Source organism: Geotrypetes seraphini, chromosome 2 (assembly GCF_902459505.1).
Source record: "Geotrypetes seraphini chromosome 2, aGeoSer1.1, whole genome shotgun sequence".
Classification (NCBI taxonomy): Eukaryota; Metazoa; Chordata; class Amphibia; order Gymnophiona; family Dermophiidae; genus Geotrypetes; species Geotrypetes seraphini.
In genome coordinates, this window is record NC_047085.1 from 430889410 (window position 1) to 430915218 (window position 25809).

Below are 25809 nucleotides of genomic sequence, written 5' to 3' on the forward strand. Positions count from 1 at the left end.
GAAGGGGAGGGAAGTCCCTATCTTTCATGGATGGGAAATGCCTTTTAATGAGGGGAAGGATAGTTTCAATTTTTGGGTAGGTCTGGTGGTATGATTTGAGGAGTTCCAAAAAAGTAGAATAAAGGGAGGAAGGATGCCGTGAAGGATCTTGAAAGTTAGGCAGATGCATTTGAAGTGGACTCAAATTATGATTCGTTTCATTAGTTCTATTTTTAATGTTATCAGATATGATTATACTGCTGGTGAACATCACTGCCTTACTTCCCATCAAATAACTCCCTTGGATTTCTGCACCCAACAAGAATTCTAAAAGATAGTGTTAGGCGTATTACTTCCAGTTATGGTAATATTTTGGGGTTTTTTTTGCTGCAGAATTGGTTATCAGGCATCTTCTGGGCACCCGATTGAAGGCACCCAGAATTGCTCCTATAATAGAATTGCCTCTATTATAGGAGCCGCATGTATATAAACAGCAAAGAAACACAGTTGGGAATTGATCAGGTATTCTGCAATACATCGTGGAGAAAATTGCAGAACTGAAATGCTACTAACCTTGACATAACTTCTTTGGCACTGTCCACTGCTGTCTGGGATCTGGAAGTTGTTGTTGAATGTTATCATTAGGTGTTTGCTCTCATGTGCACGAACAGTCCATGTGCACCTACTGTTGGCAGGGAAGTTCTCAGGCCAGTTGGGAGATTTGATGGTTCCACTGTCTGAATGGATTAAGCCTCCACAACCTAAAAGACAGAGAGAAATACAACACAATACAACTTCTTATATCCCACAGATTTCAACATGGAATCATTGCGGCTTACAGCAAGTTGTTACATTTGTAATATACCATTATTGAAAAGTGAGGTCAGTGTTGCCATGTCATATTAAGGATGTCAGTCTGTGTTTGCTCTGCTCTAATGAAACGATCAGCATTTATTTCCTGAAATATAAACTGGGGCCTATTTGTTGACCAACATCTTTGTATTCTATGGTTCTTATTTTCTGTCTGTTCTGGGTTAATAACAGATATATGATATGGTAATATTGCATTATAATGTAAGAATAAGGCAACTATTTTTATAAAGAATCTTTTTGCAAAATACTTTATGGATTATCACCCAATTACAATTGATGCTGATTTTATCTACCTTGAAAAAATGAACAGATGACCGAATCATGTCAGGAAGGCCCTATGTACTAAGGGCCCGATTCTGGAAATGGCACCTGCCGCGATAGGCGCCTGCACAACAAGCGCCAACCACGTGTCGAGCACCGGTAGGCGCTGCGTCTAGAATTGCATCTATTTTTTGTACAGACGCCTTAAACGTAGGCCAGCGTTTTACAAACCTCCATTTAACTTGCTAATACGGAAGTGCCTAAGCACTCCTACGGATGCCTAAGGCCACTTTTGGCTCCTGGCTAGTTAAATTGCCTGTTTGGGGTTAACTGCTAATCTTCAATGGCACTTAACTAAGTGGGTACAAATTAATTTCTCAATTCTTGAATAAAAAAACAAAAAATAGTTTTAGACATTTGGAGCATCGAGATAAAACAGTACATTTCTGTATCTCGATGGCCACGAATTTGGACTTGGAGGTTGAAATGTACAGCGTCAGCATCTATGAGACATAAGAACATAAGAGTTGCCTCCGCTGAGGCAGACCATAGGTCCATCTTGCCCAGCGGTCCGCACCCGCGGCGGCCCATCAGGCCTTTTGCCTGAAACAGTGGTCCCTGACTAATTTTTTAACTTACCTCTACCTCTATTCTTATCTGTACCCTTCTATCCCTTTGTCCTCCAAGTACCTATCCAAAGCTTCTTTGAAGCCCTGTAGCGTGCTTCTGCTTACTACATCCTCCGGGAGCGCATTCCATGTATCCACCACCCTCTGTGTGAAGAAGAACTTCCTGGCGTTTGATCTAAACCTCTCCCCTTTCAATTTCTCTGAGTGCCCCCTTGTACGTGTGGTTCCCCTTAATTTGAAAAGTCTGTCCCTGTCTATTTTTTCTATACCCTTCATGATCTTGAAGGTTTCTATCATGTCTCCTCTAAGTCTCCGCTTTTCCAGGGAGAAAAGCCCCAACTTTTTTAGTCTGTCAGTATATGAGAGGTCCTCCATGCCCTTTATTAGTTTAGTTGCTCTTCTCTGGACTTTCTCAAGTACTGCCATATCCTTCTTGAGGTGCGGCGACCAGTACTGAACACAGTACTCAAGGTGCGGTCGCACCATTGCACAATACAGTGGCAGGATGACTTCCTTCGTCCTGGTCGTGATACCCTTTTTAATGATACCCAACATTTTGTTAGCTTTCCTTGAGGCTGAGGCGCACTGCGCTGATGCCTTTAATGTTGTGTCCACCATCACTCCCAGGTCTCTTTCAAGGTTGCTTACCCCTAGCGGTGAACCCCCCATTTTGTAAGTGAACATCGGGTTCTTTTTCCCTATATGCATGACCTTGCATTTCCCTATGTTGAAGCTCATTTGCCACTTTTCGGCCCATTTTTCCAGTGTTTTTATTACATAGGATTTTTTGGACCCCAGTTAGAATACAAAAAATAGATAATTCTAAGTCTAATAGATGCTGGCATTGTCATATTAATGTTGGGACTATTGATCATATGTTATATTTTTGTCCACTGATACTTAATTTCTGGAGGTCAATTTGGGGACAGATAAATAATATTCTTGAATCATCTATTCCTTTATCTTATGAAACCATAATTTGTGGTATGTTGTTACAGGTAAAGCCTGTTTTGGATAAATACAAGAGCCGTCTTTTATTGATCATGACAGGAATAGCCATCCAAATGATCACAAGGAACTGGAAATGTTATGACAGACTTAACTGCACATTCTGGTGAGCAAGTGTGTGAAATGCATATAAATATGAAAGAAAGAATGCGGAATGCTTGGGTCTTAGCAATACATTTAATAAAGTATGGAGCCTACTGACTGCATTTGTTAACATACAATAATAGAGATATATCTTTTATTTATTAGATTTCCGTACACATCCAGGGTGGGGGAAGGGGAGGGAAAAGTATTTGAAAGAGTTTAAAAATATTTAAATATAATATTGTAATAAATAATATGATTTAATATATTAATAATTGGGAAGAGGGGGAAAAATGGATGTTTTCTTTAATAATGTGTGTAATATGGTGTATTTTATGCAATCTGTTAAAGTTATATTAATTGTAATACACTGTAAAAGCTTGAAAATTAATAAAGAATTTAAAAAAAATGTAGGCCAATGTTTTATAAACCTCCATTTAAGTTGTCTGACTTGCAAATACGGAAGTGCCTAGGCACTCCTATGGATGCCTAAGGCCACTTTTGGCTCCTGGCTAGTTAAATTGCCTGTTTGGGACTAACTGCTAATCTTCAGTGGCACTTAACTGGTTACTGCCGAACTGCAAACCAGCTATTTTGGGAGCATTCTGAGGGATGATGCAGCACTTGACGGATTAAGTGCCGATATTCAGCAGTTAATCAGCAAGGTCAGCTGCATAAATAGGACCACATAAAAAGTTCTATCTTTATTTGATAACCCAGCTGGTTTCACAAAACTGGATATTCAGTACCATAGCCCTGACATGGCCCAACATTGAATCTAGGTTTAACCGCTAATGGTAGTCAGCAAAACGCTGCCTGCTGATCATTATCCCCTTAAATTGTCTGTATGTGCTAATTTGCATATTAAATAGCTACATAGAATGGGTGGAATTTTGGCCAGGATTGCAGCTTGTGGTTATCTGTTAATGCGGCAGATAAGGCAGAGCAATTACCACCACTTCAAGAGGTGTAGCTAACTACATTGTGGACTTTCCGCTGCACCAAACTATTCTTTCTGTTAACTCCACAGTAGCCGACATAAAAATTCTGGTAATGTCCTCCACAAGTTAATGCAGATGGTATCGTATGTTAATTATGGCAATTAATGGTGGTAACTGCAAAATCTTAGCACATCTTAGTTGATATAGACCAAAGTATGAATAGACAACACTAACTGAGGTATTTAAACTAGAAAGCTATTTTTGTACCATGAGGCATTGAGACAAATCACTATTTTCATGCTGAGTGCTGTACAAAAGTGGTAGAATTGGTATTTTTGTAATCTTTTTTTTATTTCACAAATGGCTCATTCGTTCATTCATTGGGAGTGTAATATATAATGGTGTAATATATAATGGGATTGGGCAATGAATATTCAACGTAAAGCTCTGTAAATAACCTGTAGGTCAGACCAAACAGAGTATTTGCTTATCAAAGGATATTTTGCCTCTACTTACAGTGTCACATGGCAGGTCATTGCTTTCCTATGATACACTCGTTAGCAAAAATAGAACAGGCACCTTTAATAAAATGTATTTGTGTCTGTGCTTTGGGACTCACTGTGGTGCTGGTTCATCTCTTTTACTTGTTATTTCATAATAAGCCACTTTTCTTATACTGGACAAGAGTACAATTTTCTCTAAAACAGGTGAATAGCAGGATTTAAATTGGAAATGATGCTTTTCTTACCTAAGGAATCTGTAGTCCACGTTGCAAAAAATCCTTTTCTTTGAGCTGAATTGTCAGAGTTGAAGATCACCACTAGCTTATTGGAGCCAGACTTAATGGTCCCAGGAGATGTAGTTCCACAGTACTGTCCTATTATAGGGGAACTAGGGGATCCACCGTTCAATATAGTGACCGAGTCCCAGAGACAGTGTATGTGATATTCAATCTCAAAAAATGTAAATGTGAGCTAAAGAAAAAAGAGGAAAATAAAAATAATGATCAACAGTGGCATTACTAGCACTTTCATAATGATAAATAATATGTCTAAATAATCTAGGCCAGTGGTTTCCAACCCTGTCCTGGAGGACCACCAGGCCAATCGGGTTTTCAGGATAGCCCTATGAATATGCATGAAGCAGATTTGCATGCCTGTCACTTCCATTATATGCAAATCTCTCTCATGCATATTCATTAGGGCTAGCCTGAAAACCAGATTGGTCTGGTGGTCCTCCAGGACAGGGTTGGAAACCACTGATCTAGGCTATTAAGAGGTCCAGCTTAATTATCCCCCCCCCCAAAAAAAAAAAAAGGCAATATGAAAATCCTGGTAGCACAATGAGCACTTTGCACGTCTATGTAGAGGATCTGAACTGCAATCTTGAACCTGTTTGCTACTCCTTGGATTGACTCGGTATGGGAATACCGTGTAAGTAGTACACTCAGTTTCCAAATGGGAAGAGTCCCAGCCATTATGCATCAATGATACCTAATAGCTAAACTCCAGATATGCATGGGAAGGGTAATTTTATAACAGGGTGCCTAGGTCAAGAGCTCCAGCTCTGTGGGTGTAATGAGTACATCTTCACCTTCTCCAGGAAGTGGTAACTTTGTATTCAGGGCCAGCCCTAGGATGTGGGACACCCTAGGCAACCTTCAGTTATGCCACCACGGCTGACACCCCCTCCATTGCCCAGATTATCACCCTTTTCCTACCCCCACCCCATGTCCAGCATTTTCCTTATCTCTTCTGGCTGTCATTTCCCTACCTCTTTCTGGGCTGGTTCCAAGATTAAAGAAGCATCAGCGTTGCTTAGGCCCTATATGCACAGGCTTACATTAAAGTGATGTGTTGCCCTGTCCCCTCCCTCCCCTCCCTATAATACAGGGGTAGGGAACTCCGGTCCTCGAGAGCCGTATTCCAATCGGGTTTTCAGGATTTCCCCAATGAATATGCATTGAAAGCAGTGCATGCAAATAGATCTCATGCATATTCATTGGGGAAATCCTGAAAACCCGACTGGAATACGGCTCTCAAGGACCGGAGTTCCCTACCCCTGCTGTGAAATGGGGAGGAACAAAGTAACATTTCAGTGCTGTTCTGTGCATACAGGGTCCATGTAGCACTGATGCTTCTTTAATCTTCCAGCTGGCCAAGAGGAGGTAGGAGATGGCAGGGAGAGAGAGTGCAAGGGAGAGAGAGCAAGGGAGAGAGAATGAAGCACCCATATGGGTGGGGGGTAGTTGGGAGGAAGAGTGAGAAAGAAAAGCTCCCATTGGGGTGGAGGGAGCAAGGGAGAGAGAGAGAGAGAGAAGCATCCACAAAGGGGGTGAGACAGTTGGAGGGAGGGAGAGAGAATCACCCATGGGGGTGGAAGGAGAGAGTACTAAAATGGTACATAATATGGGAAGGAGGACTAAGAAAATGAATGAAAGGTGGGGAGTTGCAGGGGTGAGACTGGTGAAAGGTGGAGAAAGGGTGGGGTATTTGTCCTCTTTTTTGACTTCACAAATATGGTAACCCAACACTACTCTTGGCAGACCAAGTAGTGAGAAGCAAAGCATCAGAAGGCTCTCACATGCACCAGAACAACGCCAGAGACCCCCAAATTCTGCTGCCTAGTCCACAATTCTAATCATTTGAATACTTGCCACCTATGGCCTAGGTTGTCAAAAGAATATAGGTACATATATTGCACCTAAATGTTTTTATAAAATAGGCAATCTCTATCTGATATATATTTGTATTTTATTAACTACTCAGTTGATATTCAAAGCAACTTAAGTGGGCAGAAGTGTTGTACAGAATGTAGTTATAGAATATTACATGTTTCAATCATATCTCCTCCCTTTTTTTCTTCTAAATAAGTGGGCAACTGTTTTCCCACAGCTCAGAATTTAGTGAAAAGTTCTGACCATGCATTGCCCTTCCTGCCCACATCAGTCTCCTCAGCTCCTCCATTAATTTTAAAGGGGTATATGATGACTTGAAGTAGATAATCACCTGAAATGCAATAATTCAGAACCAGGCACAGGTGCTAGGTTGGGACTGCAGAAGCAGAAAATTCTGGGCAGAGGAATCAAAGGCATCCTTATTCATTGTGGGAAGGTGAGTTTCACATTCATTGGTCTTTAATAGAATGATGAATAAGATTTAAGACTGAGCAGAAAAAGTAAATGATGGGCAGCATAAGAGCAGTGAACACAGCTGCATAGATGGGCTTTGTTCCTGGGTAAGCTAAAATAAGGAAGTATGTTCCTCTAATGAAAAGAGAAATTCCTTTAAAAACATTTGTTTTGATAACTGAACTTGAATATTTATATCTTTAACTGGACTTGAATATTTTATATCTTAAGGTCAACTTTTTGGAAGCAGGAAATGTATGTGAGACAGTTATTTTGAGGGCCTCCACATGTACCACAAGGTGAAAATAAAAGTGAGATCTTGATTCTTGTCATGGCAAAATGGAAAAAGATCCTTATTAATAATAATAATAACTTTATTTTTCTATACCACCATAGTCAAATGATTTCTAGGCGGTTCACATTGAAAGAAGGCTGGACAATCAGTGAATTACAGAATGCAAGAAGAGAAATGTTACATTAGAAATAGGGGTTACATGAGAAATTACATTAGGTTTGCAAAGGAGAAATATCATAGTGAGTGAAGGTCATCTGTTTAGGCAATGAATTTGAATCTGCCTGGCTCTATTTATGTAGTTTCCCAGCCAGGATTGCTGTCTGCTTGCTTGGTTAGAAATATGCTCATCAATGAGGGAAGTTGGATGTGGAGACCTATAATATGATGGAAATATACTGCTTTGAGAGGGATCTAAGAAGGACATGTAAAGAGAATCTTCATTAAACTTAAGGATAAGAACATAAGAATTACTGCTGCTGGGTCATACCAGTGGTCCATCATGCCCAGAAGTCCGCTCACACGGCGGCCCTTAGGTCAAAGACCAGTGCCCTAACTGAGACTAGCCTTACCTGCGTACGTTCTGGTTCAGCAGGAACTTGTCTAACTTTGTCTTGAATCCTTGGAGGATGTTTTCCCCTATAACAGCCTCTGGAAGGGCGTTCCAGCTTTCTACCACTCTCTGGGTGAAGAAGAACTTCTTTACGTTTGTACGGAATCTATCCCCTTTCAACTTTAGAGAGTGCCCTCTTTTTCTCCCTACCTTGGAGAGGGTGAACAACCTGTCCTTATCTACTAAGTCTATCCCCTTCAGTACCTTGAATGTTTCGATCATGTCCCCTCTCAATCTCCTCTGTTCGAGAGAGAAGAGGCCCAGTTTCTCTAATTTTTCGCTGTACGGAAGCTCCTCCAGCCCCTTAACCATCTTAGTCGCTCTTCTCTGGACCCTTTCGAGTAGTACCGTGTTCTTCTTCAGGTACGGCGACCAGTGCTGGACGCAGTATTCCAGGTGAGAGCATACCATGGCCCGGTACAGCGGCATGATAACCTTCTCTGATCTGCTTATGATCCCCTTCTTTATCATTCCTAGCATTCTGTTTGCCCTTTTTGCTGCCACCGCACATTGTGTGGATGGCTTCATCGACTTGTCGATCAGAACTCCCAAGTCCCTTTCCTAGGAGGTCTCTCCAAGTACTGCCCCGGACATCCTGTATTCGTGCATGAGATTTTTGTTACCGACATGCATCACTTTACACTTATCCACGTTGAATGATATCAAAGACTTAGTAGTGTAAAGAAATTGCAGAAATTATCCATTGATCACATGGTTATAGCAAAAATCAGAGGCAGGAAGACCACCTGGGCCATAGTCTTACCATATTCTGCCCAACAGAATATCAGCAAGTATAAGAGATCAGGAGGGGAGTTAGCCCCTCCAACGAAGAGGTTCATTATAGGGCTTCAAAAAGTGTTGAATAACTAACAAGAGCAATAAGGCCTAAGTAGATGCTAAGGCCGTAGAGCAGGGGTGTCAAACTCAATCACATAAGAGGCCGAAATCTGAAAAGAAGGCTAAGTCGTGGGCCAAATTTTTAATTAAGATACTTAGGGATTCTTTTATTAAGTTACGCTAACCGATTTAGCGTGTGCTAAATATGCACCTTAATAAAAGGACCCCTAAGTGACTAAGGCTTAGGGCTCCTTTTATCAAGCCGCACTAGGGGTTTAACACGTGTAATAGCGCACATTAAACCACCGGCCGTGCTAGCCGCTAACGCATGCCTTAAGTAGGCGGTAGTTTTTTGGCCATCGTGGGGGATAGTGCGTGATTAAAATTCACATGCACTAACCCCGCTAGCACGGCTTGATAAAATGAGCCCTTAGCAGAAATATAGGGTTACAACGTCTCCAACCCCACACCGGCTCTGTGGTGTAAACAAAATAAATATTGTAATCACAAAACAGAAAATAAAATTATTTTTTCTACCTTTTGTTGGTCCCAGGCTCTGGTTGTCTTCTGATAATTCGCTTGCCAGGGTCTCCTGCCCATTTATTGTTTTCTTCTTTCTCTGTGCTAACCATCCATTTTCCATTTCTATCCTCCTCTTCCGTTTCCATTCCCTCCCTCAGAGGTCTGGCATCTTTCCTTTTTTTCATGTCCATATCCGCAGCTGCAACAATGGACCCTACCATCCCCAGATCCACCATCTGTCCTTTTCTTAACTACCATTTCATCCAGCATCTCTCTCTCCTTCCCCACCACCCCAGGGTCCACCATCTCTCCTTTTCTCTTCCCAACTACCCTCTTATTCAGTATCTCTACTCCCCCCTCCCTTGTGTCCAATTTCTCTCCCTTTCTGTTCCTTCCCTCCCTCCATCCCATTGCCCACCACCTCTCTCCCTCTCCTCTGTTTTATTTCTTACCCTTACCACCCACCACTCAGTTCGGCATATGCATATCTGGACCCCTCCTTCTCTCCCTCCGGATACTTCTATACCAGGGCCCGCCCCCATCCTGAAGGCCTGCATGTTTTCCCCCTTCTTCTTCCTGGTCTCACCTTCAAGTTTGGCCCGCCGTTCCTACCCTCCCTTCATCCTGGCTTCCTGATCTCCTCTGGCCCACTGGCACAAACAGCTGCCACTGCTGCTGCTGCTCTTCACTCGCGTCTGCCTTCGCCTGGTCTCCTCATCAAAGCAGCCTGCTGAGGATCGCCGGCCGGCTGTAGTGAACCTCGCGGGCCACTGTCGTCCTCGATAGCATGTTCCTTCTGACGCGATCCTGCCCCTCCTCTGACGTATGGGATTGCGTCAGAGGGAATATGCTACCGAGGTGAACAGCGGCCTGCAAGGTTCGCTACAGCCGGCCAGCGATCCTCTGTAGGTTGCTTTGAAGAGGAGACCAGGCGAAGGCAGACGCGAGTGAAGAGCAGCAGCGGTTCATGCTGGCGGGCCAGATTTAGTATAAAGTTGAAAATATCTGGCGGGCCAATTTTTAAAACACCCCGCGGGCCAGAGTTTGACATGCCTGCCATAGAGGCTTAGCAATTACTGTAAAAGGGCATAAGAAAAATTAAAGACATGAAGAATGAGGTCCAAAGTCCACTGAAAAGAAACTGTTGACCAGTGGGGATTAGAAAAAGATTATAAAATCAAGGAATCCCATGTAGTTGTAAATGGAAGCTCAATTGAACCAGAAATTGAAAGAAGCAAGAGGAATCAGCTTGGACAGAAATAAATAAGGGCTCATGCTTTGAAAGAGTAATCAGTGCAAAACTAAACATAGGCTGGTGTGACAAATAGATGTGACATCATTTCTTCAGTTATTTAATGATAAAAAATAATTCCATTTAAAGGAGATATTACAGTATTAACCAATATATTGCAACAACACAAACCCAATATTGAATAAGCTGCCTAGGCAGGAGAAAAGTCATCAAAGTCTGGACATTCACAATGCAATGCTTTTTGTAAAACAGCTCTAAGAATGCAGGGAAAACACATTCCCCCTAATTCTATAAAAAGCACTGAAAATTGCAAATTCAAATTTGGACATGCTCATGTGCAATTTAATTGAATAACTAGCTAATTAGCGCCAATAATTGGTGTTTCAGTAAACAATTATTGGTGCTAATTAGAATCAATTGCAAGTTACACACATATATTTAAGTATGGGATCTAGGGAGAGAGTGGCGCAATGGCGCAATGGTTAAAGCACCCTGATGTTGTGAGTTCAAACCCATGCTGCTCCCTGTGACCCTGGGTAAGTCACTTAATCCCCCTATTGCTCCAGGTGCATTAGATAGATTGTCAGCCCACTGGGACAGACATGGAAAATTCTTGAGTACCTGAATAACTTCATATAAACTGTTATATTATGCGTGAGTCAAAAAAGAGGTTTGTGGAAATGGGTGGGTCATGGGTGGCTTGTGGCGTTCCTTTATGTGTGTAGTTATAGAATAAAGGCATTCACGCCTAATTTAGAGACGGGCATTTGTGCTACATTTTTACTGGTGCAAATAGTCATTCCTGGGCATAAGCGATATTCTATAAACAGTGTCTAACTTTAAGAACATAAGAATTGCTATACTAGGACAGAGAGACTTTCAGCACGGTTTATTCAATAGCACCTTTTTCAGCACCAATTTCTTTTTTTTATATAGAATTTACCCCATAAAGGGCAATTTTATAAATTGGTACCTAAGATATAGAATAACTCTTATGTGTGTGTTTGGCAACTAAGTGCTAGGTACTATTCTGTAACTCATATGCCAACATTATTTACACCCTCTTTTACATAGCCCGATAGTGCGGGTCGCTGTAGTAACCGCCCTGAAGCCCATGAGGATTTAAAGGGCTTCAGGGCTGTTGCCGCACAGCCACTAGCTTTGTAAAAGGATGGGGTTAGTGCGTAAGTGCAAGAGGTCGTAAACATAGGCAGAGTATGGGTGAGTCACGGGCATGTCTCTGAAATATGCACATAGGTTATCAAATACTATAAATAATGTACACTTCAGAGCACAATTAGGCCCCAGTAATTACAATTAGTGTAACTGCTGGCACCACTGCTGATTTACACTAAAATTCAATATGGTATTTGTGCGTAAGTTCAATTATCAAATAAAATAATTTTTTTAAAATCAGTTTTTAATGGTGTGGTCAATTACAATGCCATTTTACCAATTAAAAAAAACCCCAACTTTCATATGTATTTAAGTTAAGTGTCGATAGGCATCCACGATTAGGTTGCCTTTTATAGAATCTGGCTCTAACCACATGGCATTGGGGCACCAAAGTCTTGCTGCTAATGTATAGAATTGTCACCCATAGTTTAGAGTGGGATCAGCCATTTTCCAAGATAACACATTCAAAAAGAGAGTAGCTCCATTTGAGGTTTTGAATATTTAAGTGGCAGTAATTCCACCTAAGTGATAATTTGCAAATCACACACACACATGCCTTTCATTTCTGTTCTTTAGAAGCTGTGCATGTTGGGGGCGTGGCCTGACTGCCGCGGAGCCAACACTTATGGCATAACTGCTCCTCTTCACCCACACTCGAAACGAGCTTAAACAGTGCTTTTTTCACAAAAATTTTGCGATTTTCGCCAAGATCTTGTTGCCAGGATCCCCTATGTCGCCTCCAAAACCGGCGAAAAATGAGATCGCTTCACCCGCGCCACTCGGAGGGAAAAGGCTGAAACCTGATCCAAGCACGCCGGAGAAAATGGCGCCGAAAACCGACGAGGCCTCACTAGACTTGCTCCTGAAAGAAGTAAGATCGATCAGGGGCATAATACAGGAGCAGGTTGAAGCAACTAAGCTGTTAAGGGGAGAAATAGAGGCACTTAACTCACAATTCGTGGATGCTCGTCATCGATTGGATGCACTAGAAGAAAAAACGTCTGCCATTCCTTCACTACAAGAAACGGTAACTAAACATGACAAACTGATTACTACTTTACAGAGAGACTATGAAGATCTTTCTAATCGCAGTAGAAGATCCAATGTAAGAATTGTTGGGCTGCCTGAATCATCGGAGGGCTCTGATATGGCTTCCTTTCTTTCTACCTTCCTGCCTGCTACCCTGGGGCTTGTCTTTTCACCTCCACTAGAAATAGAGCGTGCTCACCGCGTGCCATCTCACCTCTCTCCACATGCCACTTCTCCCAGACCCATAGTGGCTAAGATGCTCAGATTTCAGCACGCGCTGCAAATTCTCACAGCAGCAAAATCTAAATCCCAGCTCTTACATCAAGGCAGGAAGTTCTTCATTGTGCCAGATCTCGCAAAAATCACAGCTTTGAAGAGAAAAGCATTTCTTTCCCACCGGCAGGAGCTTAAAGACATTGGAGCCAAATATGGTCTTATGTACCCTGCCAGGATGAAAGTAACTTACAATAACCGTACTACCTCCTATACTGATCCTGAGGAATTGGCTGCATTCCTGGATTCTTTGAAAATGAACTGACATGCTGTGCTGCTGATGTCTTTGTTTGCCTCTGTTTCTGATGTTATAAATTGCATATACATAATTGTATAATTCACTGTTACTCACTGTTCGTGTGGATAAGCACACCACTCTCAGGTTTCTCAAATTGAGTGGGTGTGGAGTAATGCAAGTTGTTCCGTATGTGTTACTTCTCCGTGCTCACAGGAGCACCCTTAAACTGTTTCATCTCATGTATGATAGTATGGTCTTTCTTTTTTCTGACCTTGTATCGTGCTTTCATTGCTAGTCTACTTGCTCTTACTCTTATTCTTATGCTCTCTTTATTTCCTCTCTCGGGCAGGAGTGTCTACCTGGTATCCTGGTTACATTATTTGTCTTTTTCCCATAAAGGTGATATTTACTATGTCCTAACACTGCTTGCAACAGAATATGGCTGATTTACATGTCTTTTCTTTTAATGTGAACGGTTTGAACCATCCCATTAAAAGGAAAAAGATAGCTAACTATGTGTTTAATAAACATCCTGATGTGATTTATTTACAGGAGACCCACCTCCCGCCTGCTGCTGCCTCAAAATTTAAGTTGAAGGGATATTCCACTCATTTGTATTCCCCTGCAACTCAGAGGAAGAAAAATGGGATATCAATACTTCTCAGTGACAAGCTATCCCCAATTATTCATTCTGTTAAAACAGACTCTGACGGAAGGTGGTGTCTGGTACATGCTGCGTTGCACTCAGTAGATTTTGTGCTCCTTAATATTTACGCTCCTGTTTTGGATCATCCGGACTTTTTCAAAGATCTTCAGCTGGCATTAGTTGAATATGGTTCTTGCTCTCTGATATTAGGAGGTGACTTCAACCAAATTCAGGACATTTATATAGATCGATCATCCTCTTGCAGACCCTCAAAGTCCAGATCTTTCTCAGCCCTACATGCTTTAATGGAAGCCTTCTCCCTTGTAGATCCATGGCGTTTACTGCACCCGAAAGGTAGAGAGTACTCTCACTTTTCACCACCACACAACACTTACTCAAGAATTGATTTCTTTCTTCTTTCCCCCTCACTCATTCAAGACGTAACAAATACTATCATACATCCAATATCTCTTACAGACCACGCAGCCATTTCCTTGCACTTAACTATCTCTGCCCCATGCAAAGAATCTCCCTCTTGGCGACTTAACAATGCCTTACTTTTAGATGATGCAATAGTGGACAAAATCAAATCTTTTACCACGGAATTTTTTGAAATTAACACCAAAGATTCAGAAACCTGTCCTGCTATTGTTTGGGAAGCTTACAAAGCCTCTCTCAGAGGTGAATTGATTAAACTTGCTTCCTGGAAAAAAAAAAACAATCCATACAAAAAGAAAAAGAATTGGAAATCTCTATCAAAAACTTAGAACTACAACATATGTCCACTCATTTGCATGATCCATCCATGTTCCAACGCATTCAAAATCTTAAATATGAATATAATACTCTGGTTTCCCACACGGCCCGACGTGACATTTTCATTTCCTCCTCCGGTCACTATATGGGAGATAATCTTATGGGTCGCCCTTTAGCTAGGTATCTTAAAACTAAATCAAAACGTTTGCACATCTCAGCTGTTCAAGACTCATCAGGACAATTAACTAGAACCAGATCTCTGATTTCTTCCCAATTTGAAAAATTTTATACTGCTCTATATCAATCTGAGCTTTCAGCCCCTGAATCGGACATAGACTCTTTCCTCGCCTCCTTAACTCACCCGACTGTATCGGAATCTATTAAAACAAAACTGGACGCTCCCATCACCACATCTGAGATTGAAACTGCTATATCCTCCTTACCCACTGGGAAAGCCCCAGGTCCGGATGGCTTTACTAATGAGTTTTTCAAAAGTTTCCGAGCTCTCTTGGCGCCTCAACTCCTCACATATTATGATTTTCTCCACTCCACTCCGGATAAACAGTTTAATTTTGCTGAGGCCACTATTGTAGTTATTCCTAAACCAGAACGCGATGCTACTTTGGTTAAAAATTTTCGTCCTATCTCTCTCCTTAATTTGGATTACAAAATTATGGCAAAACTACTCGCATTAAGACTCACCACAGTGATCCCAACCCTTGTACACAAAGATCAAACAGGATTCATCAAACAAAGATACATAGGAGATAATTTACGCTTATTTCACCATATCAATGCTCACGCCAAAACACTGTCGGATCCTGTGATTGGTCTAGCCATTGATGCTGAGAAAGCCTTCGACCGAGTGGAGTGGCCATTCTTATTCCGAGTACTGAAATGGTACAATTTTGGTCCTTTCTTCACAGATTGGATAGAAACACTATATAGACAATCCACAGCTCGTATTCTGATTAACAACTCTCTCTCTAACAAATTCCCCCTTCATAGAGGCACCCGTCAAGGCTGTCCCCTTTCACCATTGTTATTTGACTTAGCATTGGAACCTCTCCTGTCAGCTATCCGACAATGTCCCCTAATTAAGGGTATCCCCTCGTCCAGTCGAGACATTAAATTAGCAGCCTATGCTGACGATGTCCTTCTCTTTCTCAGAGATCCTCTTGTCTCCTTGCCCCATCTTATTAACACTGTCTCTCAATACTCTCAACTCTCTGGATATTCTGTTAATTGGGAGAAATCAGAGATCTTTCCTCTCAATGACCATATCTCTTCCTCAGATCTGGCTCAATTTCCTTTTTCATGGTCACAGGGAGCTGTGAAATATTTAGGGGTCCTAATTCATAAAGATCCAGTACACGCCCAGGATCTTAACATATCCAAAATCAAAAATTTAGTTTCAAACACTACAACTCGTTGGTCCCCACTTTATTTGTCATGGTGGGGTAGAATAGCCTCCATTAAAATTACTCTAGCCCCGCAAATTAATTACACCCTTTCCATGCTTCCCCTCCTATGCCGGAAAACATTATTTCATTGGCTCAATATGAAAATCTCTGAATTTATTTGGAACAAGAAAAAACCCCGTATTGCTCTCGCCAAGCTGAAGGCCTCTAAGATTAATGGCGGATTAAATCTACCAGATTTTTATTATTATTATATCGCATCTTTAGCCAAATATGGAGCTCATTGGATCGTTGATTCTAATCCTCAGGATCAACCAGCATGGTTTGAAATGGAACGCTTTTTATGTGCACCACTGCACGTTTCCTGCTTCCTTACAGTTTCAGTACCTAGACACTTGAGAAAGTATTCTTTGTTGAGTGCAACGCAGCATGCTTTTCATCTTCTAGATGCAACGGCTGAGATCTCTGTTAGTGAAAGCCCACTCATGTCCCTTTGGAATAACTCTAAAATTCAAAATAAAGGTAGATCCCTCACATGGAAGAGGTGGCAGCGGGCGGGGCGTCGAGTTTGCTCATCAATTGATCTCCTCCACCTCATTCGTTCCTTTTGATATTTTTTGTTCTGCATATTCACTTCCATCCTCTATACATTCCCAATGGCTTATGCTTACTGGAATACTGTCTAAGGTACATATGCGCCCTGACTTTATGACCTCTATCCACACTGTTCGCCACTGGTCTACTCTGGCCTTAATGAAGGGTAGAGCGATATCTCTTTTTTATAGTATTCTAAGGGATCACTCTTTCACCTTTTCACCTCAATCAATGAACCATTGGGACTCGATTCTGCAGACTACGCTTTCTGATATAGATTGGGAACTTTTCTGGTCCTCCACAAACCGTCCTCTCCTATCTTCCAGAATCTCGCAATCAATGTTCTTCGTTATGTGGAATGCAGTATGGACCCCATTTTGCATGTGGAAAGCGAAGCTAAAACAAGACTCCACCTGCTGGAACTGTTTGAAAGAGTCTGGAACTCTTGATCACATGCTTTTTCATTGCATTATGGTTCACTCCTTCTGGATTCGTATTTGGGACACTATAAAATCTATTACTAAGTGTTCAGAAGAGATTTCCATGGACATTGTAATTCTTCGTTCTCAACACCCTTGTTTCGCACAAACAAACTGCCCACCTAAACTCATTGATGCCATGTTTGTAACAGCTCTTATGCATATTCTGAAAAATTGGAAATCATCCTCGCTACTTGACTACACCTTTTGGTGGAACTCTCTGAGCATGTATCACAAATTTGAATCTTATGCATATGAGAAGAACATGATTTCTCGACTCTCCACAAACATGGTGCAAAATAAATCACCTTGGTCATTCTTAGATTCATATGTTCATTCTAACCAGTAGACACTTCTGCCTCTCTATCTATCTATCTCTCTCTCTCTTTCTCTTTCTCTCCCTCTTTCTTTCCCTCTCTCTTATTTCACTCTCCCTGCTTTTCTGCCTTTCATATATCTTCTATTAGCAGTTACACATACCCTGGATTCTTTTTATTAATCTGGTTGTATGTAAATGACTGTAGATATGGACTTTTTCTACACCAATGTTTCTTATTCAGATTTTGTGTGTTTGAACTGCTTTCTGTATATTTCTTATACTATTCAATAAAAATTATTGAACTAAAAAAAAAAAAAGAAGCTGTGCATGTTGGAGACCTATGCATGTAAGCAACAGCTTTTCTAAAATCACTGTTTAGATGTGTTGGGTCAGTTGCATGTGTAAACTCACAAGGCTTTTAAAATGGCTTTCCATATCTATTTGTTTGTTCAGTGTTTTAGCTCGACTTCCCAAAGGAGCTCAGAATGGGTGACAAATCAGGTACTCAAGCATTTTCCCTATTTCTCCCTTAGGGCTCGCAGTCTATCTAATGTACCTGGGGGCAGTGCAGGATTAAGTGATTTGTCCAAGGTCACAAGGAGCAGTGCAGGTTTGAACCCACAACCTCAGGGATCTCTTTCTTGACATTTTCCACATCCCTATAAGGCTCACCGTAATTGTATGGCCTTCTGGTGCTTCCAAGAGCCAAGAACAGTGGCTCAGGCTGTCATAATGCTCTGGGTAGTTGGGGCTTAAAATAGTACCCATTTCCCCTCTCTGAATACCTCCACAGTCTAAAAGAGAAAGCACAAGGTCACATATAAAAAACATATGAATCAAATCATACAACTTACATTTTTGCTGTATCACAGAGTTATAGGTCCCTGTTACTTAAAGGCATTAGCATCTGGGCTTAGCATGTCTTAACGCAGGATTTTTCCATGCTTTAAGCCCAAATTCACGCTGGTTTTTACAAAGTTGCTGTAGAGGTTTCTACCGTGCGCCGGTGAGGTAAATGCTTCAAAGCTCACAGAATTCTTATGAGTGCCGGAGTATTTACCTTGCCAGCGGTAGAAACCTCTACTGCAGCTTTGTAAAAGGAGCCTTCAATGTGGAACATTTCAGGCTTTTTGAATATTTTTTTTTCCACGTCATACACAAATGTTCCCATATACATCTTCATATATTCTTTTACAGAGAGTCTAGTTCCATAAATCCTCTTCTGGCCATAATTTTTTTTTTTTTTAGGTATTTATCAAGGTTATCTAAGCGGTTTACAATCAGGTACTCAAGCATTTTTCCTTATCTGTTCCGGCGGACTCACAATCTATCTAAGGTACCTGGGGCAATGGAGAAGTGAGTGATTTGCCCTGGATCACAAGGAGAAGTGGCACAATCTCAGAGTGCTGAGACAGTAGCTCTAACCACTAGGCCACTCCTTCCTCCATAATGTACTGTACAGTAAGTGTTGACAGTGTGCTCAGCATATCCCCTGAAAGTACTGCACATTGTCCCTGATTCTATAAATAGCGCCTAGCAGCTAGGTGCTGCTCGGTGCAGTTGCCAATCATCAACCACTAGGCGGTTTAAGAATCATTCCTAGCAACACCTAACTCAATTTAGGCACCGGTAGGCGTCATAATGTTAGGCATTTGTATATTAGGTCAGCTTTTCCTGGCCTAATTTACTGGTGCCTATCATCAACACCTATTGGTGTCTAAGGCAACCCACACCTAAACTCCGTCCATAACCACACCCACTTTTCAGGTTGACACTTACATGGTGCCTACCCCAAAATTAATTTTTTTAAATAGATTTTAATGGTTCTGTTCAATTAACAGCGCCAATTGAAACAATTAAAAAATTAAGTTAGGAGCATCGATCTAGGCTTCTAATTGTAGGCGTTTTTATAGAATCAGAGCCATCAAGTTTATTAGCAATTGGTGCAAATGAACTTTATTAGCTGCCTCTTAACTGCACAAGCAATAGCATTCAGTAAGGACCGTGCACCTTATGCAATATGTAGTCCATGCCCATTCTTCACCCATAACCTGCCCAGATTCCAGATAATTTTGAATCATCATGAGTTGTCATTGCCAGACCCACCCCCGGACTCCCCCCCACTATATCCCCTCCTAACCCCCCCCCAAAATACCCCCGGAACCCTCTCTAACCTTTTTTTATTGCCTCTGAAGTGCAGGCCTGCCCCTTCCGGGGCACCGAGAAGGGGCCTAAGGCCTGATTGGCCCAGAAAAGGGGCAGACCCGCCATTCAGAGGGAGGACCCGGCCATCCGGCCATCAAAAAAGGTTAGATGGGGGTTTGGGGGGTTCAGGTGGTTAGGAGAAGTTATAGTGGGGGTCCAGGGGGGCCCAGGGGTTGGGCTGGGCAATCTACACGGGGGGTTCCAGCAGGAGGGATTGGGCATCCCTCATGCTGGCAATCTACGGGGGCGGGAGGGGGCTGGGCAGGAGGGATTGGGCATCCCTCCTGCCGGTACTCTTTGCAGGGGGTGGGGACAAGTTACTGCTAAACTTATCGCACCAGGGAGATTCCTTGCCGCAATAAGTTCAGCAGCAACCCGATTCTCTAACTGGCGTCTGTAACATGGACGTCGGTTAGAGAATTGGGTTCTTTTTAGGCGGGCTTAGACGCGATTCTGTATAGGACGCCCGTCGGCTTCTGAGACTGGGCGTCATATACAGAATTCGGACATAGATCTTTACATATGTATGGGTTCACCCTCATTCTTTATATTAAACTTATAAGAATCATATTGAAAAATGGCAAAGCCTAAACAGTCCTTTCGATGGAGGTGATTGAAGCCAGTACATTAATAGATTATAAAGATTGTTTAAAGGTATCAAAAAGATGTTTACTCAGTAAGTATAAAGCAGAGCAATTCCATGAATCTTTTAGAGAAAAAACTTATGACTAGCTTACTTGTAAACTGATAAGAAGCATGAAATCCAGTATCTTCCACAAGTGAATCAGTTGTAAAAAGCACCCAGACCTGGGAAGCAAATATAGCAAGTGGTACTGAAGGCTTAGTTGTACCACAGACTCTAGCTATCAGCTCTCCGTCAGCATTATCTAGATTCAAACAAGTCATGAAGATGTAAGATAATTATATCATAAACTGCATAAAAATTCAGTAAGTTCAATTTCATATTTATGAAACACTTTAGTACACAGAAAATTTCACATGCATGCTTTCTAGATACATGCACATTTCACTTAAATTCCTACATTTTCAATGTTAACATTATTCCTCTGTTACCCAGTCAAATGTATACATTTGGTGATGGGAAGGAGGGATTAGTTACTGTACTAATGTAATTTATGCCTCTTAATGCACATTAATTGGCAAAATTATGCATTATTTTACCATTATGCATGTTAGTTTAATGTCTCATAAGCTACACAATAATGAGATACAAAGCATGAAAATACATACAAAATCATCATTATTAAATAAATCAAATAATACAGCTTGTGTGGAACAAAAGGAAAACTCTTTACAGCAAAGACTCCTCTTGAACATATCTCTAAACCCCAAAGACCCCAAATTCTGTCTGGAAAAAAAAAAAAATATATATATATATACCGTATTTTCACGCAAATAACACGCACCCGTATAAAACGCGCACACGTGTATAGCGCGCAGAAATCAGGATGATAAGCACAAAAACTTTGGTATAACGCGCTCACGATTATACCGCGCATGCTGCCCGACTCTCCGTTCACCCCCCTGACTTCCGTGCACTGCCCCGCCTCTCCGTGCGCTGTCCCGACTCTCCGTTCACCCCCCCCCTGACTTCCGTGCACTGCCCCGACTTTCCGTGCGCTGTCCCGACTCTCCGTTCACCCCCCCTGACTTCCGTGCACTGCCCTGAATTTCCGTGCGCTGTCCCGACTCTCCGTTCACCCCTCCTGACTTCCGTGCACTGCCCCGCCTCTCCGTGCGCTGTCCCGACTCTCCGTTCACCCCCCCCCCCTGACTTCCGTGCACTGCCCCGCCTCTCCGTTCACCCCCCCTGACTTCCGTGCACTGTCCCCCCTTGAAGGTCTGTCCCCATCCTGAAAGCCTGATGCCCCCCCCCCCGACGTCCGATACATCCCTCCCCCCCGAGGGACCGCCGACTCCCCAACAATATCGGGCCAGGAGGGAGCCCAAATCCTCCTGGCCACGGCGACCCCCTAACCCCACCCCGTACTACATTACGGGCAGGAGGGATCCCAGGCCCTCCTGCCCTCGACGCAAACCCCCCTCCCCCCAACGACCGCCCCCCCCCAAGAACCTCCGACCGCCCCCCCAGCCGACCCGCGACCCCCCCTAGCGACCCCCACGACCCCCCCACCCCCCTTCCCCGTACCTTTGGTAGTTGGGCCAGAAGGGAGCCCAAACCCTCCTGGCCACGGCGACCCCCTAACCCCACCCCGCACTACATTACGGGCAGGAGGGATCCCAGGCCCTCCTGCCCTCGACGCAAACCCCCCTCCCCCCCAACGACCGCCCCCCCCAAGAACCTCCGACCGCTCCCCCAGCCGACCCGCGACCCCCCTGGCGACCCCCACGACCCCCCCACCCCCCCTTCCCCGTACCTTTGGTAGTTGGCCGGACAGACGGGAGCCAAACCCGCCTGTCCGGCAGGCAGCCAACGAAGGAATGAGGCCGGATTGGCCCATCCGTCCTAAAGCTCCGCCTACTGGTGGGGCCTAAGGCGCGTGGGCCAATCAGAATAGGCCCTGGAGCCTTAGGTCCCACCTGGGGGCGCGGCCTGAGGCACATGGTCGGGTTGGGCCCATGTGCCTCAGGCCGCGCCCCCAGGTGGGACCTAAGGCTCCAGGGCCTATTCTGATTGGCCCACGCGCCTTAGGCCCCACCAGTAGGCGGAGCTTTAGGACGGATGGGCCAATCCGGCCTCATTCCTTCGTTGGCTGCCTGCCGGACAGGCGGGTTTGGCTCCCGTCTGTCCGGCCAACTTCCAAAGGTACGGGGAAGGGGGGTGGGGGGGTCGTGGGGGTCGGCCAGGGGGGTCGCGGGTCGGCTGGGGGGGCGGTCGGAGGTTCTTGGGGGGGGGACGGTCGTTGGGGGGGAGGGGGGTTTGCGTCGAGGGCAGGAGGGCCTGGGATCCCTCCTGCCTGTAATGTAGTGCGGGGTGGGGTTAGGGGGTCGCCGTGGCCAGGAGGGTTTGGGCTCCCTTCTGGCCCGATATTGTCGGGAAGTCGGCGGTCCTTCGGGGTGGGGGTGCGAGTGGTCCTGCCGGGGGGGGGGGGGATGTATCGGACGTCGGGGAGTCGGCCGGGCAAGAGGGCTTGGGCTCCCTCTTGCTCCGATCGTGGATGCGGGTGCGGGTGGGAGCGCGTGCGAGTGGTCGTTCGGGGTGGGGGTGCGAGTGGTCCTGCCTGGGGGGTGAATCGGGCGTCGGGCGGGGTGGGAACTATGTTTGAAAACTTTCGTATACCGCGCTCACGCATATAACGCGCGAGGGGTATGCGCGGTAGGTAAAAACGCGTATAACGCGCGCGTTATATGCGTGAAAATACGGTATATATAATAACTTTATTTTTCTATACCGCCATAGTCAAATTGACTTCTAGACGGTTCACATAGAAAGAAGGCTGGACAATCAGCGAATTACAAAATACAAAAAGAAGGAAGTTACATCATGAATTGGAGAAACATGGTGAAAGAATACATGAGAGAAGAAAGATGTTACATAATACAATGGGGTTATAAGGTGAAAAAAAACAACAACACTTAGAGAGGTGATCTCAAGCAAGGAACTTGTCAAATAGAACGGTTTTAATTGATTTTCGGAATGTGTTGTAGGTTTGCCTGGCTTTATTTATGTGGTTTCCCAGCCAGGATTGCTGTTTGTTTGCTTAGAACATGAAGGTTCTGTCTAGGAAGGATTTGTATTTGCAGCCTGTGATCTTTGGGTATGCAAAGATGTTTTTGTTTCTGGTTGTACGTGTTGGGTTGTGCAGAGTGAAATGTGTTTGCAGGTAGGAAGGTGCTAGGCCCCAGTTTAAAGCTGTGCTCCAACCCCCTGTTGACTTCTTTCACCCGGAGCATCCCACATGCCCTACCTCATTGTAAGCCCCCTGGGCCTATCTGAAGCAATTGTTCTTGGTCCCAGGGCCGCCATCAGGGCAGTACTACCAGTCCTGCATTCAGGGGCCCGGAGCTGACAGGGGGCCCGGGCCAGTAGCGTACCTAGGGGGGGAGGTGCGCCCCGGGTGCACGCCCCAAGGGGGTGCACAGGAGAGAGAGCTGAATGGGGACGGTGGGGGACCCACGGGGTTAAATATAACTCGAGCCGCGAGGCTCGTCTTCTACTCTGACTGCCCTGCCGCTCACACATAGCCGATCGGAAGTCTTCCCCGACATCAGCGCTGACGTCGGAGGGAGGGCTTAAGCAAAGCCCGCCCTCCGACATCAGCACTGAAGTCGGGGAAGACTTCTGGTCGGCTACGTGTGCGCGGCGGGACAGGCAGGAAATAGAAGGCAAGCCTATGCAGCTCGAGCTACATTTTGCTGAGAAAGTTGCTAAGATGGGCTGGGAGGCAAACGGGGAACACAAAAGGGGGAGGGAGTGCGTTTTGGACACAAGGCATGAACTTGGGAGAGAGGAAGGGAGGGAAAGAGATGCTGAGGTGGGGGAGGGAATGGGTTTTTGGACACAGAAGGCATGGACTTGGGAGAGAGGAAGGGAGGGAAAGAGATGCTGAGGTGGGGGAGGGAATGCATTTTTGGACACAGAAGGCATGAACTTGGGAGAGAGGAAGGGAGGGAAAGAGATGCTGAGGTGGGGGAGGGAATGGGTTTTTGGACACAGAAGGCATGGACTTGGGAGAGAGGAAGGGAGGGAAATAGATGCTGAGGTGGGGGAGGGAATGGGTTTTTGGACACAGAAGGCATGGACTTGGGAGAGAGGAAGGGAGGGAAATAGATGCTGAGGTGGGGGAGGGAATGGGTTTTTGGACACAAGGCATTGGCTTGGGAGGGAGGAAGGGAGGGAAAGAGATGCTGAGGTGGGAGAGGGAATGCATTTTTGGACTCAGAAGGCATGGACTTGGGAGAGAGGAAGGGAGGGAAAGAGATGCTGAGGTGGGGGAGAGAATGTGTTTTTGGACACAGAAGGCAAGGACTTGGGAGAGAGAAAGGGAGGGAAAGAGATGGTTGTGTACACGGGGAATAGAAGAAAGGAGAATTTTTGGTCATAGGGAGGGAGTGAGATACAGACAGTGGCATACCAAGGTGTCCCCGGGTTTACGCCCCAAGGGGGTGCACAGCTGGCCACCCTCCAGTGTTCTCCCTAGGCTGGCAAACTGCATCTCTTTAGCCACTTGAGTGCCACTGCCGCCATTGGGAACAGGCCGGTGCCAAGTTCTCCCTGCTTTTCCCTGTGGGGCCGACCAACTCTCGCCACCCGCGCCAATTCTGACGTCGGAGAGGACGTTCTGGGCCAGCCAATCGCTGCCTGGCTGGCCCAGAACGTCCTCTCCGACGTTAGAATTGTCGTCGAGTGGCGAGAGTTGGTCGGCCCCGCGGGGAAGAGAAGCAGGGCGAACTCGGCGCAGGCCTGTTCCCGATAGCGGCAGTGGCAGCCTATTCCCCAGTGGCGGTGGCAGCATTTTCCCAATGGTGGTGGCATAGGGGAAGGCAAGGAGAAAGAAAGAAAGGGGGGACAGGGAGCCAGAAAAAAAAAAAAAAAGAAAGGGGGCTGGGTGAAACAAAGAAAAATGGGGCACGGAGAGAGAGAGAAAGACAGACATACAGAATGAAAGGGGGTATGGAGAGAGAGAAAAAGAAAGAAGGGGGCAGGGTGAAACAAAGAAAAAGTTTGGGGAGGGAATGAGGTCTGGAGGAGAGGAAGCATACAGGAGGCTGAAAAAAGGGAAGAAATATTGGATGCACAGACAGAAGAATAAAATGCAACCAGAGACTGATGAAATTACCAAAGGTAGGAAAATTATTTTATTTTCTATTTAGTGATCAAAATGTGTCCGTTTTGAGAATTTATATATACTGTCTATATTTTGCACTATGGCCCCCTTTTACTAAACCGCAATAGCGTTTTTTAGCGCAGGGAGCCTATGAGCTTCAAGAGCAGCGTGGGGCATTCAGCGCAGGTCCCTGCGCTAAAAACCGCTATCGCGGTTTAGTAAAAATGGAGGGGGAATATTTGTCTATTTTTGTATAGTTGTTACTGAGGTGACCTTGCATAAAGTCATCTGCCTTGACCTCTTTGAAAACCTGTGGAATATAAATGATAATTAACATTTTCTCTGCGTACAGCGTGCTTTGTGTTTTTAAAATTTTATTGTTGGTAGATCATTTTGACTTGGCCACAAAGGTAAGGGGGAGGGAGGGGAGCTGCTGAAAGAGTCTACCTTGACGTGGTTGCAGGCTTACAAATCTTTTGGTCAAAGAGTGCGGCGACAGAGA

General features: G+C 44.4%; 1 protein-coding gene across 2 annotated transcripts in view; it reads right to left on the minus strand.

Annotated features, from left to right (window-relative positions):
• Nucleotides 1-25809, minus strand: part of CUBN (cubilin) — a 494825-nt gene that overhangs the window by 91000 nt on the left and 378016 nt on the right. For both annotated transcript variants that reach the window (XM_033931276.1, XM_033931275.1), the window contains exons 51-54: nucleotides 20295-20444; nucleotides 18025-18146; nucleotides 4524-4749; nucleotides 553-740 (exon numbers count right to left, since the gene is read on the minus strand). In XM_033931276.1, coding sequence (XP_033787167.1) covers nucleotides 553-740; nucleotides 4524-4749; nucleotides 18025-18146; nucleotides 20295-20444 — 686 coding nt within the window. The remainder of the gene's footprint in view (nucleotides 1-552; nucleotides 741-4523; nucleotides 4750-18024; nucleotides 18147-20294; nucleotides 20445-25809) is intronic.